General features: G+C 45.0%; 1 protein-coding gene across 2 annotated transcripts in view; it reads left to right on the top strand.

The window, feature by feature from the left end:
• Positions 1 to 12,531: 12,531 nt before the first annotated feature.
• Positions 12,532 to 19,892, top strand: part of GUCD1 (guanylyl cyclase domain containing 1) — a 31,931-nt gene continuing 24,570 nt past the window's right edge. Inside the window, exon 1 of one of the 2 annotated variants that reach the window (XM_078667761.1) lies at positions 12,532 to 12,686. In XM_078667761.1, the coding sequence (XP_078523887.1) occupies positions 12,629 to 12,686 (58 nt within the window). In that variant the 5' untranslated portion in view covers positions 12,532 to 12,628. Of the gene's footprint in view, positions 12,687 to 13,287; positions 13,307 to 19,892 lie in introns of those variants that run through there. The other variant, XM_078667762.1, reaches the window with a different exon arrangement.

The raw sequence follows: 19,892 nt of genomic DNA, 5'->3' as shown, positions 1-19,892 counted from the left end.
AAACAATGTTTAATTACATTAATATAAAAAATTAATTACTAAAATATACTTAACAATACTTAAAATAACTTTTAATAATTAAATAATTAATGAAAGTAAAAAATAATATTTTTTTAATCATATTTCTTAAAACATATATATATATATAGTAACAACATTTTATTAAATAATAGCCAATATTATTAACGTACAAATACAAAAGAGTAAAAATTACTATTCCCACTCCAGTGGGTGCAACAGTAGGGAAAGCGTTGGATAGCGTAGGGGTTAAAATTACTATTCCCACTCCAAGGAGTGCAACAGTGGATATATGACGTTACAACGCAACTTTTACAACGCACTACCATTACAACATAAGTATTGGTAAGTATATAATAATTTTTATTATTTAAATTATTTAAAATTAATTTAATATAATTTAATTTAATTTAATTTCATTAAATTAAATTAATGTAAATTTAATTTTACTTTATTTTTACACTGTACCCCAAAAACCCAAAACTGACCCTGAACCCTAAAAATACCCCTTTACCCAAAAACTAAAAACTGACCCTGAACCCTAAAAATACCCCTTTACCCAAAAACCCAAAACTGACCCTGAACCCTAAAAATACCCCTTTACCCAAAAACTAAAAACTGACCCTGAACCCTAAAAATACCCCTTTACCCAAAAACTAAAAACTGGCCCTGAACCCTAAAAATACCCCTTTTACCCAAAAACTAAAAACTGACCCTGAACCCTAAAAATACCCCTTTACCCAAAAACTAAAAACTGACCCTGAACCCAAAAAATACCCCTTTACCCAAAAACTAAAAACTGACCCTGAACCCTAAAAATACCCCTTTACCCAAAAACCAAAAACTGACCCTGAACCCTAAAAATACCCCTTTAATTTAACATAATTAGCAATTAATCAATTAAATTAAATTAATTACCAATTACATTTTAATTAATTAACAAATATTTTTTAATTAACAATTAATTAAATATTACTACCAATTATTAAATTTACATATTTAATTAATTATAATTAAATTACTTCCCAACCTATTCCCCTATAAACCCACAACCCGCTACAGGAAATGAATTATTTAAATTTACACAATTAGCAATTGATCAATTAAATTAAATTAATTACCAATTAAATTTTAAATAATTAACAAATATTATTTAATTGCCAATTAATTAAATATTACTACCAATTAATACATTTACATATTTAATTATTTATAATTAAATTACTTCCCACCCTATTCCCCTATAAACCCACAACCCGCTACAGGAAATAAATTATTTTAATTTACATAATTAGCAATTAATCAATTAAATTAAATTAATTACCAATTAAATTTTAAATAATTAACAAATATTATTTAATTACCAATTAATTAATTACTACCAATTAATACATTTACATATTTAATTAATTATAATTAAATTACTTCCCACCCTATTCCCCTATAAACCCACAACCCGCTACAGAATAAAATTACACAATAATTTTAAAAAAATCATTAATTAAAAATAATTATAACATAAAATGACACTTTTCACACATATTATAACATAAAAACACTATAAATAATTAAATATTATTTAAACAAGCATTGGAAATGCAATAGGTCTCGCAATAACGCGAGTCTGAACTATTAGCATTGTAAATGATAATGCCACCCACAATCTGCACCCACAATCTGCACCCACAATCTGCACCCACAATCTGCACCCTGAATCTGCACCCACAATCTGCACCCACAATCTGCACCCACAATCTGCACCCACAATCTGCACCCACAATCTGCACCCTGAATCTGCACCCTGAATCTGCACCCACAATCTGCACTCTGAATCTGCACCCACAATCTGCACCCACAATCTGCACCCACAATCTGCACCCACAATCTGCACCCTGAATCTGCACCCTGAATCTGCACTCTGAATCTGCACTCTGAATCTGCACCCACAATCTGCACCCACAATCTGCACCCACAATCTGCACCCACAATCTGCACCCACAATCTGCACTCTGAATCTGCACTCTGAATCTGCACCCACAATCTGCACCCACAATCTGCACCCACAATCTGCACTCTGAATCTGCACTCTGAATCTGTACCCACAATCTGCACCCACAATCTGCACCCACAATCTGCACCCACAATCTGCACCCACAATGTGTGAGTGGCGTTGCGTGTGTGAGTGGCGTTGCGTGGATGAGTGGCGTTGCGTGGGTGAGTGGCGTTGCGTGGGTGAGTGGGGTTGCGTGTGTGAGTGGCGTTGCGTGTGTGAGTGGCGTTGCGTGTGTGAGTGGCGTTGCGTGTGTGAGTGGCGTTGCGTGTGTGAGTGGCGTTGCGTGTGTGAGTGGCGTTGCGTGTGTAAGTGAGTGGCGTTGCGTGTGTGAGTGGCGTTGCGTGTGTGAGTGGCGTTGCGTGGGTGAGTTGTGTTGCGTGTGTGAGTGGCGTTGCGTGTGTGAGTGGCGTTGCGTGGATGAGTGGCGTTGCGTGGGTGAGTTGTGTTGCGTGTGTGAGTGGCGTTGCGTGTGTGAGTGGCGTTGCGTGTGTGAGTGGGGTTGCGTGGATGAGTGGGGTTGCGTGGATGAGTGGGGTTGCGTGGATGAGTTGCGTTGCGTGTGTGAGTGGCATTGCGTGTGTGAGTGGCGTTGCGTGTGTGAGTGGCGTTGCGTGTGTGAGTGGCGTTGCGTGGATGATAGTGGGCTTGCGTGGGTGTGAGTGGCGTTGCGTGTCTGTAAGTGTTGCTGTGTGGGTGAAAGTGGCACAGAGCCTTTGATGTGGCCTGGCGCAGGAGAAATGCTGCTGCTGCTCATTAAATACAAGAGCGGCCGGGAAGCGGCCGGGAAACACAAGTACGGCCGGCCACATAATTAGGGGAGGAGAAGCCGCACAGCACACGCTGGGAGAAGCCCTTTGATGTGCTGTGCGGCCGGGATGCGCGCTCTGTGCTGGGGGAGGGCCATTAGCCTGAACTCGCGGCAAGATCAAACAAAGGGTGGGAGGGACATTGAGGAACAGATGGCCATGAAAGTGTATGGGCCAAAAGCGCGTGCCTGTACGTGCACTCGAAGAAAACGCCACGAAAAAATGCGGTGGTTTGACAATCAGTTCTAGCACTTGAATTCTCGCCATTTCCCATTCCTTCGGAATGGTAAAGGACGAGACCTAAAAACGATATTTTTTACTATATAGATTATATACTTGGATATTTTCACTTTCTATATTATTTACAGTCGATATTACTTCACTTACCTTAAAAACGATATTTTGACTGTCGATATTCTGTCCTGTCGATATTTTGTCCAAACGATATTTAAAACTCGATATTCTGTCCAAACGATATTTTGGAGTCGATATTATGTCTGTGCACCCACTCACAGAAAGAGCCCACAGATGGTTTGTTGTGCATAGCTACGTCAAATCCTCTCCGCAACCTTAGCTAGGCATGGGTTTCAATAGGAGGAAGAAAGAAAAATACCTTTGTTTTCGAATGGGCATTTTACCATTGTTGCCACAACTTCCCCCTTGGAAACGATCTTCGGGTCAGATAATATGCCGCTTATGTGAGGAAACCAATGAAAGTGTACTACACTTATTGTGCATCTGCGGCAAATTACAAGTTGAACGGCGACAGTTACTGAAGCCCCTCTTTGTAAGCAAGGGGTTAAGAACCTGTAGACAAGCTCTGAAGGCATGCCTTGGAGGTGGAGATGTTCAGCTTGCGTGTCGCTTTGTTCAATTTTTGGGAGCGGCAGGGGCAAAAGCTCTGTCATCAAGCGACCAGTATGCATTATCACTGCATCCAAAAGACTCTTAAAGTGTTCACTCTACAGCGAATATCACATATTCAGGTCACCCCCCACCAAAATGATTTTTTAAATTTGAAGTCTTATTGATCTTTATCCCCCTCCCAAATGTTTTAGGTACCCAAAAAGAACAGCATCAGTAAATCACTTGGTAAACTGTTAGTATACTGAAAGGTTGAAAGACTTTACCAATTTACGGTATTCTACAACAATTACTGATAACTGTTCCATTCATGTTAGCATAATGAACGAATATTTTATGATTTTATTTTTTAATTTGTCTATGAACTATGAACTATGCTGCTATATCTTTTTAGTGTGGAAATTGTAAAGGTTTTAACTAACCAAACAATAAACTATAATCTAATCTAAAATCTATAGAAGGCTGTTTACTCTAAAGAATTATTTCCCCACAGCCTCTATTGTGTTTACATATTTATATCAGAGGCTCCTAGTTTTCTGTTTTGTTTTATATAAACCAGACAGAAAACAATGTTTTTTGTTTGCATTTATTTTTTTTAATTGGAAAAATACAAAAAATTAGGCTTCTTTTGAGCGTCTCTCTGTACTGTCTTTCATTAATTCCAGGCCAACAGCTGAGCAGACAGACGGCACATGGGGTTAAAAAACAGGATAAGATATTCTTGAATAATGGCACATATGAACATATATTAGTAGTAAAACGTAAATGTTTATCTATGGGTGTATTGATTTGTATATTTGGCTGCTTAATTTGTTAAAACATGATGGGCATCTAAGTAACAGTTCAGGTTAATCAGTTAAATAAATGTGGAAACATACAATTTTAGGACTTTATTCACAAAACACAAACTAAATATGGATAAATACCGATAAAATTATTTAAAAAACATAATTAGATGGAAATGTTACAAAAATAAATACAGTAATACCACCATGTAAGTAAATAAATAAATTCAATCCAAACTAAACCTTAAACGTCTTCCCCTCCACTGAACACCCTTCCCTATCTCACTGATGGGGCGCTACTAGACAGACTGTAATAATTCATATTTTTCAGGTGATTGCGCATGTCTAACTTGTCATGCCAATAAAGTACTTTGGCCACATGTATGATGAAAACTTTTTGCGAATTCTTTACTGCGACTTTTGAAGATTTGCAATTAGGAACTAACAAAATGTTTTAAACAACAGTGTCTCAGACACTGCGATTCCCAATTGAATCGCAATTGACTGGCCTCTTCAATATTCTTGAGGCAGGTCGCAATTTGCGATGCATTGGCAATGGCCTCTAATCACAGGCATGGTGGCCTGCTGGAGTCAGCAGACCATCATGTCTGTGATTACTTTATAAATACAGCAAAAAACAAAATTTGTAATGCAGCCCGTTTTCCTTAAAGAAAAACGGGTTGCATTACTAATAGTCATATCATGTCAACAGAACCCCCGCCCCGCAACACCACACATCCCGCAAATAACACACATGACACCAGTGTTAGTTTGGGGAAAGTTGCGGCAGGTTTATTAGATACAACGTTATGTAATCATAGTGGGTTATCTTACGGGCGATTCAAGGGCAGGCCACATTCTCGCCACCTGCCCGCCTGATGAGCCAAGCAGCGCCGTGGTGAACCACCCATATGCTGCACCATTATGGTAATAGCTCTACTCACGCCCCTTGCGGGGCTTATTTAGGCAAACCCCCGGTTGCACAGGCACACAACCGCCCGAAGGACTACTGGGGCGCCGACACGGGTTCCCGGACCTCCCATGAGGTTTCCAGGTTTTAGGCACCCCTATATGCCCGCTGAAGTACAGTGCTGCACCTCTCTGCTTCCGGATCGCCCTGTAACTCCGCCTGCAACGAAAAAAGTACACATTAAAAGTTCCAACAGGTGCCCCCCCAACTGACACTCAGGGTAAGAGGTAGGGAGGGAAAAGAGTGCCCCTGAAGTACGACGTGCGGCGTCCGGAGCGGCAAAGAGGCTACTAAAATGGCGAGGGGAGGTTAAATACCCCTCGCCCTGCCTGCTGTCCCGGACGTGCGTCATGGCCCACCCCCCTCCCGCCGGGACTCCACCTGCCCGGGGAGGAGTGGAAGACTGATGGTAGGGGGCGGGGGAGGCCCTCTGCGACTATGGGCCCGCCCTCCTGATGGCCACTGGGTGGCCTCGGGCAGCCGCAAATACTGTATCTACTCAGGGCATTTAGACCACGCCCACCTCTTTCCATTTGTTCCTTTGTCTGCCTTTCTGAATTCCTTTCTTTGGATTGGCAAAATGTTGATTTTTATCCCGCCTAAGGGTGTGTTTTTTCCTGTGTGGCGACTGCCCCTGCTACATGTCCCCTTACTTGTTGATTCATGTATCGTTTGTTCGGTGCACTCTTTTATTCACTGAATTGGTCCTGTGCCATGAACACAGCTTTAACATGGCTACGCTATATTTTATAAACACTTTTTTGACACTGTTATGGCTGCCGAGGCGGGCAGACAGAAGGCATGGGGGTAGCTTTGCCAATGCAAACTGGCCGAGCTCATTTTTCATTTCTTTTTAAAGTCACAGTTTTACCCACGCCGAGACTCGAACCCTTTTCCCCAGGTCCGAAGTCAGCAGCTCTGGAGGTTATGCCACAGCCTCTCTCTTGCTGGGAATAGGCATGTCAGTGTTACTTAACTATCTGTGCCCACACTCTGCGCTAGTATACAACAGACATGGGTGTCTGGGTCTTAAAATGTTTGCGGCATGATTGGAATTCTCTACTGGCCCCCCACACCTCTTTGAAATTCTCTAATGGCCCCCACCCCTCTTTGCCAAGCCTCAGTGCTTCACCCCTCTCCTCCCCCAGCCCTACCCCCCACCAGTGTGTCTTCTGCAGCTGTCATGCCCTGTCTACCTCAGTCCTACCTCTGGCGCTCTCAGTGCCATGGCAACACTGGTTTAACATTATTTGTATTCCTCTCTTTGTAGGCGAGGTTATTAAGAGGTTTTTAAGAGTCTAAAACTTCTGCAGGTGGGGCTACGAGGGCTCGATTAGGGAGCAGGACTGGGAGTTTACAGCCAACATGAAAGAATCCCTGGACCGAAGTCGGTGAGCGAGCAGGACAGGAGCAAAGAAAGGTGAGTTGTTGTCCACCATACGAATGGCGTACAGCCTCAGCTAGGTTTCTCACATTCTCTTGCAGATTCTCCAGTCCTCCACCCAAACACTGTAATCTATCAAATTCTGTGATTTGCTCCTTCAACCTGCTTCCCCTAGTTTCCCCAAACGTCCTTACATTCCCCGGCTGTCCTTACATTCTATGGTGCTTCTTCACTGGTTAACAGCAAACAAAGAGGAGTTAGGTCGCTGTACCCCACGGGAAACCCTATTACAAACCAACGAGAAAAAGGAATTGGACAGGTTGGTGTGCGTGACCACATTTGGGCCAGACACGCATAAGTTAAGGCAGACAGTCCTCAAGAACTGGCATCTATTAGAGGAACTAGAATGCCCCTTTCAACGCCCAATTTTTGCATACAAAAAGAATCGCAGTTTGGGCCAGCACATTGTGCGAGCAGATCTCCCCAGGACACAACCCAAACAAGACCTTCGCGCCCTATGGGATATGAAACCGGTAGAGGGACACCATAGGTGCGGGAATTGTGTCTCATGTAATAGCACCATTGAGGGTAGCGATTTTGAACATCAAGGAATAAAATGGAAACACTCGGGATTCTCGAATTGTAAAACTAAGAATGTGGTTTACGCTCTTATCTGCCCCTGCCAAAGGCTATATATAGGGAAAACCAATCAGCAGGTGAACATCCGAATAGGGCAGCATCGATCAAGAATTAAGAAAAGAATACTAACAGCCCCAGTGGTAGAACATTTCATCGAAATGTCCCACAATGAAAATGATTTCAAATGGACTGTTTTACACACCATGAGTCATATACAGCGCCCTGCAGACATTGACAAAATGCTTCTAACAAAAGAAGCATATCTAATTTTAAAATTTAATTGCATTATGACTGGCCTCAATAACATGTCTGAACTGTCAAGAATCTGAGACTTGTTGCCACACTGCAGGTTCGTCAAGCTCTTGCTCCTCCCATGAATTTAACAGTCAAAATCACTCATTTTTTCCAGCACCAAATGGATTAAATTCATTGTTTTCCCACAAAATGTAGTACCTTTTAACACTGGGTAGTTTGAATTCCCGCCCCGGGGTCCAAGAATGACTCTAGTAGATCGAATGGGGCAAAGACACTGCAAACCCCAGAATGCACCACAGATCAAGCCGGTTGCACTCCGCGGTGTAGCTTTAAGGATGAAACATGGCCGTCGCCACTTGTAGCTAGCTGCGAGTGAGAAGCGCCGGCTGCATGGTGAGCAGACAGCAGAGAGATCTGAGGTAAGCACCTCTTAGGAGGGTCAATCGCCCGCAATGAGACTGCCGCTTGTCATGCAATACGCGACCTAATCTCCCGCGCGTCTCCTTAGATCACGACGGGACGCGAGTGCCAGACAGGCAGCAGAATCGGGTTATTGTTCCCCGCGAGTGCCCCGGCCGGGGCCCTGACATTGAAAGCGGTGAACAAACGATAACTAAATAAAGGTACGTTTACTACTGGCACACCGAACAGGGTGTCAATCAGGGGATAACTTTTGATGCAGCTTTTGTTAAAACCTTAAACGCGCATTGATTTAGTCTATTTTGTGTACAGATACAGGGTGGAAATTCCTGCCGCCTTTTTTCAGAAAATCGTGAAAGGTATGTTATCACGATTTTTGTCTATAATGATTTTGTTATTATTATAAGATAACGTGGTAGGTGAGTGTTCATACTAAATGGGTATATATTCTCCATGTAGGATTTTAAGAAGAAATAATCCTCTGCTTCCCGAAAAATTCCTACTTTTTGTGGCGACAAAGTTGAACCACTAAAGGTATGACAATGTTTTTTACTATCAGTGTTTCGCTACCAGTAATTGGTGGTGAATAAAGGATAGGATGAAATCTTAGCCTTTGGGGACCCCTTGTTAAACGTAAGCAACACCTGTTTCCCCAGGTTGGTGCTGCCACTGGAGTCACCCTGGTTGTGTCCTGAATATAGGATTTGGTCCATCTACAGAAACCCATACACAGGCCAACCGTTCATTGACGTGCAGGTACTTTCAATGTCATTCAAACGGTCTTTCTTTCTTTGATAAGAAGAGGCCATTTGGTTGTATTAAAATATTAAAATAGTTTATTTTTTTACATTCCAACAGAAAAATCACAAGAGCCCTGATGATAGTTTGGAAACTTCACGTCCAAACTTGAAACGCGTCGGCAATCCAGCAAGGGTTAATGATATACATTCATTGTGTATTACGAATTATACGTGCTTCACGCTCTTCTCTTGTTTTTGAATTGGCTCTCTATATATGTGTTACTTAATTTGAATTTCTTTTGGTGTTTTGAAACTTTTTTTGTGATAATGGTTATGATTCGAGTATTGTATTGTTATTGGAATGTCACTTGTAAATAACGTTCACATAGTGGGGTAGTAGCATCATGTCAATTAAGTATTGTGTTATTTTGTAAATATTTGTTTATTCTACTGTTGCCATATGAAATAATAATTTTTGAAAAAAATCAGTCAGACAAGGTATAAATAAAGATACCAGACCAGATCTAATGGATATGTTTATTTGGTCTTGAAATAGTTTTGAAGTGATTGAGTGAGGGGGCACATTTTGTTGTTTCTTCACTGGTTAAGCCAGGCATTTGTCCCACTGCCACTCTTACACTTACTCCATATCAAGTCCATGAATTCTGTTCAACCCACCCATCTGAGCAGAATTTTACCTGCTTCCCACATCTCCACTAAACTCCCATATACTAATCTTTCATCCCTCAGGGCCCCACTGCGGCCCAATCATTCTCCTGACCAGCCTCCTGTGGCCACTTTTCACATCCCACTGCTCACGTCCGATATCACCTATCTCTCTTTTCTCCCAAGTTTCTTATTTCATGGTACCTCGTATTTCTCAACTACGTTAACTGTTTCACCTCATGACCCCCCACCGATCTCTTCTTTGCCACCTTTCCGCATTTCGCTCATTCTTCTTCTCTCCTGTTCCCCATTTCTATTACTGATTCTGATCATGCTGCCTTTCATAAGATTTCTTTATTTTGGACAGTGTGTTCAACACATACACAAAACATTAAGTGTACAATCCTAAATGTGGAAATTATACTTAGCTGAATTATGCAAATAGTTTGTAAACATTAAAATAAGAGTTGGAAGATTGCAGGCCGGACCTTTAAGACATTCCTCTCTTCTGAAAGATAATTTAATGGGGACTAAAGGTCAGCGAGAAGGAAGTTTGCGTGTGTATGGTCTTTGTCGCAAATGCAGCCAGCTTTCCTTAAAGGAAAACAGGATGCGTTTTAAAGAAAAAAAAGAAAAGTTTTCTTTTCATTTTTTAAGGGCAGGCAGTGGTCCTTGGGCCCACTGTCTGCTCTGAAAAAATGTTGCTGTCTCCTTCCTGTTTGCGAATGGCTTACCACCAACTTGAATTTGGTGGTAACTACAAATGTTTTTTGCAACCGTATTCTCGGTTGCAAAATATTCCTACATACCAGTGCGACTTGCTATTAGGAAGGGACACCTTTAAAACGCCCCTTACTAATAACGTCTTGCAAACCCTATTTTGCGAATCGGAAATTGGTTACGGTCTCGTAAAATATGGTTGGTACATGCCAAAAAGCATTTTACCGGTCCAGTAAAACTCTTCGTACATCTGGTCCCAGATGCAGTAAGAAGTTACCGAGTTGGGTATTCAGAAGTCATACTTTGCAAGAATTAAGGATGTAACAGGGCGGTTAGTGGTTTCCTTTTAGAAGGTGATAGTCACTCTGGGCATAAAATATTGGATATATAATTGAAGAGACCGGATACATTTGTCAAGATACATGTATAAGGGATCGCATATAGGATGATTAAAAGACTTTGAGGGTTACACGGAATTCTGATGTACATTAAATGAACCATCTGTGCAATATTATGCCGGTACGGAAGTAGAACCGGCTTGTAGATACAAACAAAAGATTTTCCAGGAATACATCCCTGATTAAGTTGTAGTTGTGTAACTGGACTGGGTGTGTGCTTGGGCAGTGTATTAAAGTTACTGAGTCGCATTTTGCCTTGTGCATATTGCAAAATGCATTTTTCTGGTCGCAAACGGCCCATACATTTGGCCCTTCATGGGGATATTGCCTTCTCAAAAACCCCAGTTCCCCACCTCCCCAGTCAGAACCCCCCACCCAACAGGTCCTGCCTCAACCTCCAGGCCTTGCCCCTCTTTTTTGACAGTTCTCCCCTACCTCCACCCATAGGTACTTCCTCCAATGGGTCTTCCTCTCCCTCTCTTAACCACAGGCTGTCTTCTTCATACACAGGCCCAAGCCATCCACAGGTTCTCGACAGCCTCCCCTGTCCCCCACTCCCCAGACAGTCCTTTCCTATCTCTACCATACTCTGCCTCCAATCCTACTGGCCTTCTCTCCTCCTGACAGTTCACTGCTCTCTCCACCTACAGGCCCTCCCTCCATCCACAGGTCATTCATCTCTCCTCCCAAAGGCATTCCTCCATCCACAGGTCATTCCTCTTCCGCCTCAGTTCCGGACCACCACCTCCTCCCAGGGCTACAAAACTGACCTCAAAGTTCTCCTCCTTCAAAGACACTTCCAAATTTAATTCACACCCTCACTATTATCTGAAGGAAGACCTTCCATTATAGAGAATCCTTTTCTCCATGACTATGGAAGTGCCTTCCCAGTGTGTTCTGCCATTTATTGCGGTGTTTTCCTTCTACCTGTGTTTGGTACTCTTTTGTAACATGCACACGTCACTTTTCTCTTGTAACACAGTTTGCTACCTCTTACATTTTGTTTGCTTTAGATACTTGCACAAGTGCCACCATTGCCCACATAACGTTTGTTCGTGTGCTTTAGTGTCTGCCATTTATTGCAGTATTATACCTCTCTACTTGTACTTAGTACGCTTTTGTAACTTGCACACATGTCACTTTTTCCTCCTGTATTGTACCGTTTGCTACCTCTTGTATTTTGTTTGCTCACAATTGTCACTTTTGGCTCATGAAACTTAACATTTGCTTTTGTAATTTGTTCACTTGTAATTTTCTCCTCATGTGTCTTCCAACAGGCCTTCTCTCTCCACCCACAGGCCCTGCCCTCCCCTCCCCCCCTCGCATATAAGGTCTGCCTTTCTCTCAAGATGCCTTTCTCCTCCCCCCTCTCTCTCCGCTAAAAGCTCTTCCTCCACCCACAGGCCCTGCCCCTGTCCACTCCCTGGACCTCCCTTCATCCCAGACCCTTCCCCTCTCTCTCTCCCCTCTCCCGAAGCCCATCCCTCCCCTCCAAGACCTTCCACTCTCTCCTCATCCATTGGCCATCACTCCAGCTACAGGCCCTTCCTCCCTCCACTCAAAGACCCTCCCTCCACCCGCAGGCCCTACCTCTGTCCACTACTGGCTCGCCCTCTACACACTGGCCTATCGTCTCCCCACACCCAGGCCCTCCCTCGCAAAGACCCTCCCTCCACCCGCAGGCCCTTCCCCTGTCCACTACTAGCCCTCCCTCCCCTCACTGGCCCTTCCACCAGTCACAGACCCTTCCTCTCTCCACCCCCTGGCCCTCCCAGACCCTCCCTTTCCCGCCCCCTCGGCCTGAACCGGAAGTGACGGGACCGGGGAGGCGGGCTCTGGAGGGAGCCCGGAAGGAGAGGTGGCCGCCTGGCTCTGACCAGGAGGGCTCCTGCCCCGGCTCAGCCAGCGGCATGAAGAGCCCGCGGGAGGTCGCGAGGGGGCGGCGGAGCTCCGGCCGGCGGCCCCCAGGTGAGGCGGGAGGGTGACCCCAGCGGGTACCGGTGTGTGCACTGCGGGTCCCACCTCAGCATCCCGGGGCCCCTGCACACACATGCCGCAGGCGCCACTACAGCAACTAACTGCTCCGTATTCACCTTAGCTGTTCCACCCGCCCCACAACTGCCCCCTCACTCACCTCAACTGCCCCCAGACGCTCCACAACTGCCCCACACTCACCTCCGGTGCCCCACCTCTATCACACTCACCTTATCCAATTTAACTGCTACTCTCTCTCTCTCTCCACCACTGTCCTACCTCCTAACCGCCCACTCATGACCTGCCTATCCATGACCGCCCTCTCCACAAATGTGCCACACTCTAGCTTTCCTACCTCTCTACAACGCACCTCTACCTTCTTCCCGACTGTCGCAGCTTCTTTACAACTGCCTTACCATTATTTCTATTACCGTACCTTCCTCTCAGCATTCCTACAACTCTCCCACCCTCCTCCCCCCCACCTGCCCAATATTCTCTTGCCCCCTTCCTCTTCTGACCTGCCTCACCCTCATAACAACTGCCCAGCATTCACCAAAACTGCCCCACGCATCTGGGCTGCCCGCGCATCTACACACAGTCCCACTTCATGTGAGGTATGTGCTCTTATTACAAATCAGCTCACGTACCCGAGAAAACGTGGTATGTATCCACGCCATGGTATGGAGAATGCCTCCTATGTGACCACTTCAGCTGGAACCCTGTGTCTGCAAACTTCCGGGGGGAGGGGCTATTGTGTTGGTTAGGTGCAGTGTTTACAGGCTTCATCTTGTTATTTGACAGCTTATTACGTTCTGGAGTTGTTCTTCGCTTGCTTCCAGGGAACTCTCACACTTGGTGAGAATAATGTTTTGTATAACTCGTGGTATTTTAAGTTCTTGTTAGTTAAGTAAAGAGCGCTCTCTCTGCCCCTGAATGGCTTGTACGGTAAAGCAGAGAACTCCTTTTCACCCCCTTGTTATATGATGTGTTAATGTAATACTTTCAGGGTAACAAGATCCCTCCCAATCCTTGTGCAGCATGTTATTGTATGGTCTGCTTGTCAGAAAGCTTCTCTTTACGATCTGTTACGACAGTGCGTTCAGGGTAGGGTGCTCCCCTCAGCCCTGGATCTCCTTGTGACATGTGGTGCACTATGTTACAGGGGCAGAGTGATCAGTTTCAGCCACTGTGCGATATGTTGCTGTAAGAGCAAGAAGCTTCCTTTTACTCTCGTTCTTACTGTTGGCTGTATGTACCACTGAAGCATCCTCGTTCCCTAAAAAGTGTGCATCAGCCTGCTCTTTAAGTCTGTGCTTCACTAACTATCCTGATGCAGCAGTATCCTGGTGCCTATAGCACACGGTTTTTTGGGAGTGGATATACATTAATGTGCTAACCAAGAGTAATTTGTTAAGAGCTACCTTAGTTCTTGATTTGAGGCACACACATCTGCTTGTATTTCAACGACATCCTTTTGGGATGCCAGAGGATTGAGTTAGGTCGTTGGAGACTGTGAAACTTGAAAAACAATGATTGGCAGCGCCAATAAGGTTGGCATTTGTATTGTATGCTGTTGACTTTGAAAGTTGTTCTTTATGTTCTGGAGAGCGAACTTAAATAAAGGTACCAGGAAAATAGATGGTATAGGAAAAAAAAGGGTTATATCGACAGTGCAAACGTGACGACCCTCTTCGAACAGTAGAGTTAAAACAATAACTTTGAAAGATGGCTGCCGTGTTTGTAATAGTCGCCAAGCAGCCTAGAAGCTTGGGGAGGGAAATGCTGACAAAACATCTGAAAAATGAATGCTACAAAAAAGAAAGCAACCCTGTTTGTGTAGCATCAGTTGCTAGATGTTTTTGTCAACGCTCACTCTCCTGTGCTACCGGGTCGCCAGCACACTGCAAAATAGCTCATCTTGATCCAGTGTAAGCAAAAACACAACAGCCAATAGAAATAAATGGTGACGCGCTAACACTCCTGTGGGCTGAGCCTGTATGTGACTGACACTTTTGCAATCCATTGGCGGAAGATCCCAAGGCTTAACTCATGGTTGTTGTCTCGAAGCCCCTTAACATATGTATGGAATACAATATAGTAAGGGGCAGATTTATGAAGGCCTTGCGCCACGTTTACGCCGCTGTTGCGTCACGCAAGGCGGCGTAAACGTGGCGCATCCCTACGAACGATTTACAACGTGACGCATCTAGGCAGATGCGTCACGTTGTAAAGCCCTGCGCCGCTTGTGGGCGTTCCGGCGCAGGGTGGGCGTTCCGGGGCAGGTGCGCCTCGCAAAAGTGGCTGAGTGAAATCTATAAGATTTCACTCAGTCACTTTCAGGCCAATGCTGCGTCAAAAGCCTGCGCCTGCTTGAAGCAGGCGTAGGTCTTGATGCAGCATTGGTCAGATAGGGCACCCCCGAGCCTTGCTGGAGCTGCGTCGCGCTTGCGACGCAACTCCAACAATGCGGCACCTTTACGGCACAGATGCGTCACGCATCTGTGCCGTTTTTGGCCCATGGTGCGCCGCATTGTAAATGCGACGCACCATGGGTGGCGGAGCTGTGGCGCACTGTGGCGCACATTAACTGGCGCATCCCTGGGGATGCGCCAGTTAACATAAATCTGCCCCTAAGCACTTATAAAATTGCAACTATAGCAATTACCCCCCTGTTTCAATGGGAAAAGTGCTCAATTGTGTAATCTAACAGGGCTCTGTCGAGCTTCAAAATAGTATTTAAATATATGAAGATGGCGTTCATTTAAACTAAATGTGTTTAAACACCTAACTGATATTTAAATCGGAAGCCACCCCCAAAAAAACCCACTACTGAAGCATAGTCCAAACTAAATCATGCTGGTGAACAAATGCAGCAGCAGTGTCCCACAGACCCAATGCTGGTAAAAGATTACCCTTAGTACAGGACCAGGCGATTTTTATTTTTCTCTAGGGGGTGTAACATTTAAAATGTTACCTACAAGGTTGAGAAATTTTACATATTGTGCAGTTTAACCTCATGAAACCCCTCCTTCAATTGGAAGTTCCCTTAAAAGAAAACTGCTTTTTCAGATGTATCGTGCAAAAAGTCTTTGTTCAGAAATGTGTTCCATGAAATGGTTTTTAGGTTTCGTCCTGGCGTTGCAACTGCGTAGCAGTTGCTCCGCCCAGGCGAAATCTAATGTTATCTCTATAGTGGGGACTTGAAACCGCCCCTTCTTCCATTGGCTAGCTCCATAAATGGAGGCTAGCCATTGGAAGAGATTGGCTGTCAATCACGTTTTCCAGTGAAAACGCGATTCGGGGGCGTTTCTGGGTCTTTTTTAAGCCCGCCCCTTGTTGCCGTGTGTCCCGGGCCGCGTTGTGATTGGCTGCAGGCCCGGGACACCCCCGTGACATCATTTCCCGGGCCGCGTTGTGATTGGCTGCAGGCCCGGGACACCCCCGTGACATCATTTCCCGGGCCGCGTTGTGATTGGCTGCAGGCCCGGGACACCCCCGTGACATCATTTCCCGGGCCGCGCTGTGATTGGCTGACGTCAGGGACACCCCCGTGACGTCAGCCAATCACAGCACGGGACCTGACTTGTTTATTCTGTCATTCCAAATGCAAGTCGCATTTGCGGCGCGGCGATACCATGTTTGTCAATGAGCATTTTAGGGCTAAGTGAGTTTTTTTCTAAATCTCAGCGAATGCTGGTAAACTTCGGTGTTGCGGGCAGAAGAACCAATACACACCAAGGTCACTTTCGACAGACCACACACAAGGGTTGTCTTTTTGAGCAGTTGGCTGCAAAATCTTAAGAAGAAGCTATCACATACAGAAAAGTGTATGGAGCTGAGGCTTCCTGCCTCTTCGGAGCAAGTCTCTGGAAAGACTGTGTTTATTCGCTAAACAGATAGGTCATCTGGCGACGAGGCCATGTCAGCAGGAGGCTTCTGTAATGAGACGCTATTCAGACAGGAAGCTTCTTGCTTGTGACAGCTCCGTCTCAGTGACCCGTGTTCAAAGTTACCCAGGGTGTTTACAAAAAAGAAGGAAAAAAATGGTCAAGAAATGGGAAACAGCTGCCGAGCCCTGGTCCCGGCAGCCAGGCCAGCTGACTAGATAGCAGCAACCAGATGGCACTGCTGGGATTGTCTCTTTCCGCAGCTCGGTGGCAATGGGATGGCACCCCGCCTTTCCGCCTGACTGACTCCAATCATGTCTTTCCCCAATGGCAGGCCCGGGCAATTACCAGCCTCGCAGGAGGCCCAGAGACAGGCCTCGCCCTGCAAACAAAATACAGCTTGCAGCTCAGACCAGCTGCCAAACCACACACATAGTGACGGGTTGAGAAAGGTCTGAAAATATCCCAACTCCGCCGCTGCTCCGAGAGAAAAAAAAACCAGAACTTTATCGGCAGAAAAGAACGGTTCCCGTAAAGCCCGACAATAGACGCAACTTAATCAAAATGATAATGACGTGTGCCAATCCGCGTTTACTTGAAATGGAGTGATTTTTTTTACGTGCAGACAAGTTTACAAAACTAAGATAAATGACATGAATGATTTCAATATATGCTCATACTTTTGAACCAAATGGTGAAGGTTAAAATCTTTCCTTTCAAGGGCCTCAATCAGCCACAAAGGAAAACAGTAATCACTGTCTTTTCAGTCAGCCCAAGCGCATTTGTCAGCCCTTTCTCCGTCAATGCAGCCAGAGCAATCAACCTGCCAGGCATTCAGAATGGAAAAACAATCTGAAAATACAGGGTATTATGCACCTGCTAGGGAAAATGGCCATTTCAAGGAAAGCTACTGATCTCAGTGACCCTGCTGAGGAGGCGGCGGTGCAAAGGGGAACGAAGGCTTCAAAGAATTCGCCGTGATCTCCCTCTCTCGCACATTGACACTTCCTTACAAAGCATGCCAATTACGGCTTTTGTGCTACTTAAAAACGAAAGCTTTTCTGGGGCCAAATAATCTCGGGGAGAAACAGAAAGACGCTGCGCCTTGATGAATTTACATGCAGAAAGCAAGGGCCATTCATTAATTGGAAACAGGGCTGCCACTGTAGCGGCGCAGGGCGGCAGAGTGCCCGCCGAAATAAAAGTGCAGCTAGCACAGAATGAAGATTTCAGAGTATTGTGCAGGGAACTAGACTGCATCTTTTAGGCCCTTCTAATATTTTCTGCTCTTGAAAAGGAGCCCATGCGTTACACACTACTACGGGCCTTTGTGCGTGTCATATAGAATGCTGGGACCTCCAGCATAAGTTGTGTGGACTGGGCTGATTGGGGTGAACCGTGTCTGCGATTCCAACACCCACGGCTAATTTTGATGGCTCGGGGCACGGTGCAGATTACAATCAGCCCCTTGCTCAAGATGGCTCTCTCAGAGCTCCCTCGATCCGGCCATTACCCACTGATTTCCTGATTATAAGTTATCATTTGCAAAGAAATGGTGGTTCCTGTCACAATGCAGGGTCATCACTTAGTGCTAAGAGACCTCTTCATAGCCATCTTTACAGATTATAAAGCACCAGTGAGCAGTGAGCCAATCACCAGTGTTAGACGGGCTGGGCCTCACAGGGATATCTGCCCATGGCTACCGAGCACTCATGTGCACAAGAGGGGGGACCTGCCACTGATGTACACATATGCTCTTAAATACGGCAAAAGCCATGGCCGGGATGTTTTATACGTACATCCTCTGCTGAGCTCTCCAGCACCAGTGCAGACACAGCAATGGATTAGTACTGGTATTGGCAGAAGCAGAGACCCTGCAATGGATTAGTACTGGTATTGGCAGAAGCAGAGACACAGCAATGGATTAGTACTGGTATTGGCAGAAGCAGAGGCACTGCAATGGATCAATATTGGTATTGGCATAAATGGGAGCGCCAATCAAAGCTCGAGCCTCGATGGGGGCAGAATGTTTGGCTCTGGACCAGCCCTTGTGCCATGTCGACTAGTGAGGCCAGAGAGAGCTGAGAAAGGCAATAAAGGCACCACCCCTCTCACTCCAGAATGGACAAAAACTGTGAAAACACAGTGCGTTGTCATAAGATTTAAAAGTGAGCTCTTTTCACCAGAAACTGGAGGTCATGCGTCTCCTTGAAATCTTGTTACTGGAGGCGCAAACTCTGTGGATGTCTAAGATCGTTTACATTTTTTTGGATTAATTAACGGCTCTTACTGAAGAGGTGAGCTCCTCCTAAAATCAGTCTGTAATTCACACGTCAGGGGAGTCAGCAGTAACACTAACATTAACAAAATAAAGACAGCATCTTGTGACTTACCACACACACACACACTATATCTATATATATATATATATATATATATATATATATATATATATATATATATATATATATATATCACATCTGAATTAGAAAAGTGCGGCTAATCACCCATGCGGGTAGCCAGGCGCGGAGTGTTTGTGTGTAGCTCTGGGTGTGTGTGTGGCTCTCGTGTGTGTGTGTGGCTACGAGTGTGTGTGTAGCTCTCGGTGTGTGTGTGGATCTGTGTGTGTGTGGCTACGAGTGTGTGTGTGTGTCTGTGGCTCTGGGTGTTTGTGTCTGTAGCTCTAGGTGTCTCTGGGTGTGGCACTCTGGGTGTGTGTGTAGCTCTGGGTGTTTGTGTGGCTCTGGGTGTGTGTGTGTAGCTATAAGTGTGTGTGACTCTCAGTGTGTATGTGAATCTCTGTATGTGTATAGCTATAAGTGTGTGTGTAGCTCTGGGTTTATGTGTGTGTGTGTGTGTAGCTCTGTGTATGTGTGTGTGTGGCTCTAGGTGTGTGTGTGTCTATAACTCTAAGTGTCTTTAATGGCTGTGGCTCTGGGTGTGTGTGGCTCTGGGTGTGTGTGTATGTGGTGCTCTAGGTGTGTGTGTGTGTGGCTCTGGGTGTGTGTGTGGTACTAATTGCTGTCTGCTGAGCTTGTCTAGGTGTGTGTAACTCTGGGTGTGTGTGTCTATGGCTATAAGTGTCTTTGTATGGCTGTGGCTCTGGGTGTGTGTGTGTGTGTGGCTCTGTGTGTGTGTGAATGTGGCGCTCTAGGTGTGTGTGGCTCTGGGTGTGTGTCTGCTGAGCTTGTCCGTAGAGTACAATAGGTCTCACAGTTGCAAAAGATTAAGCTAATGACAATGTAAATAACAATAACATTTATTTATCTGTATTCAAAACTAAATCATAAATACACATTTTAACATTTTCAAT

Source organism: Lissotriton helveticus, chromosome 11 (genome assembly GCF_964261635.1).
Source record: "Lissotriton helveticus chromosome 11, aLisHel1.1, whole genome shotgun sequence".
Taxonomy (NCBI): Eukaryota; Metazoa; Chordata; class Amphibia; order Caudata; family Salamandridae; genus Lissotriton; species Lissotriton helveticus.
Note: the sequence above shows the minus strand (reverse complement) of the source record. Positions and strands in the feature narration are given on the sequence as shown.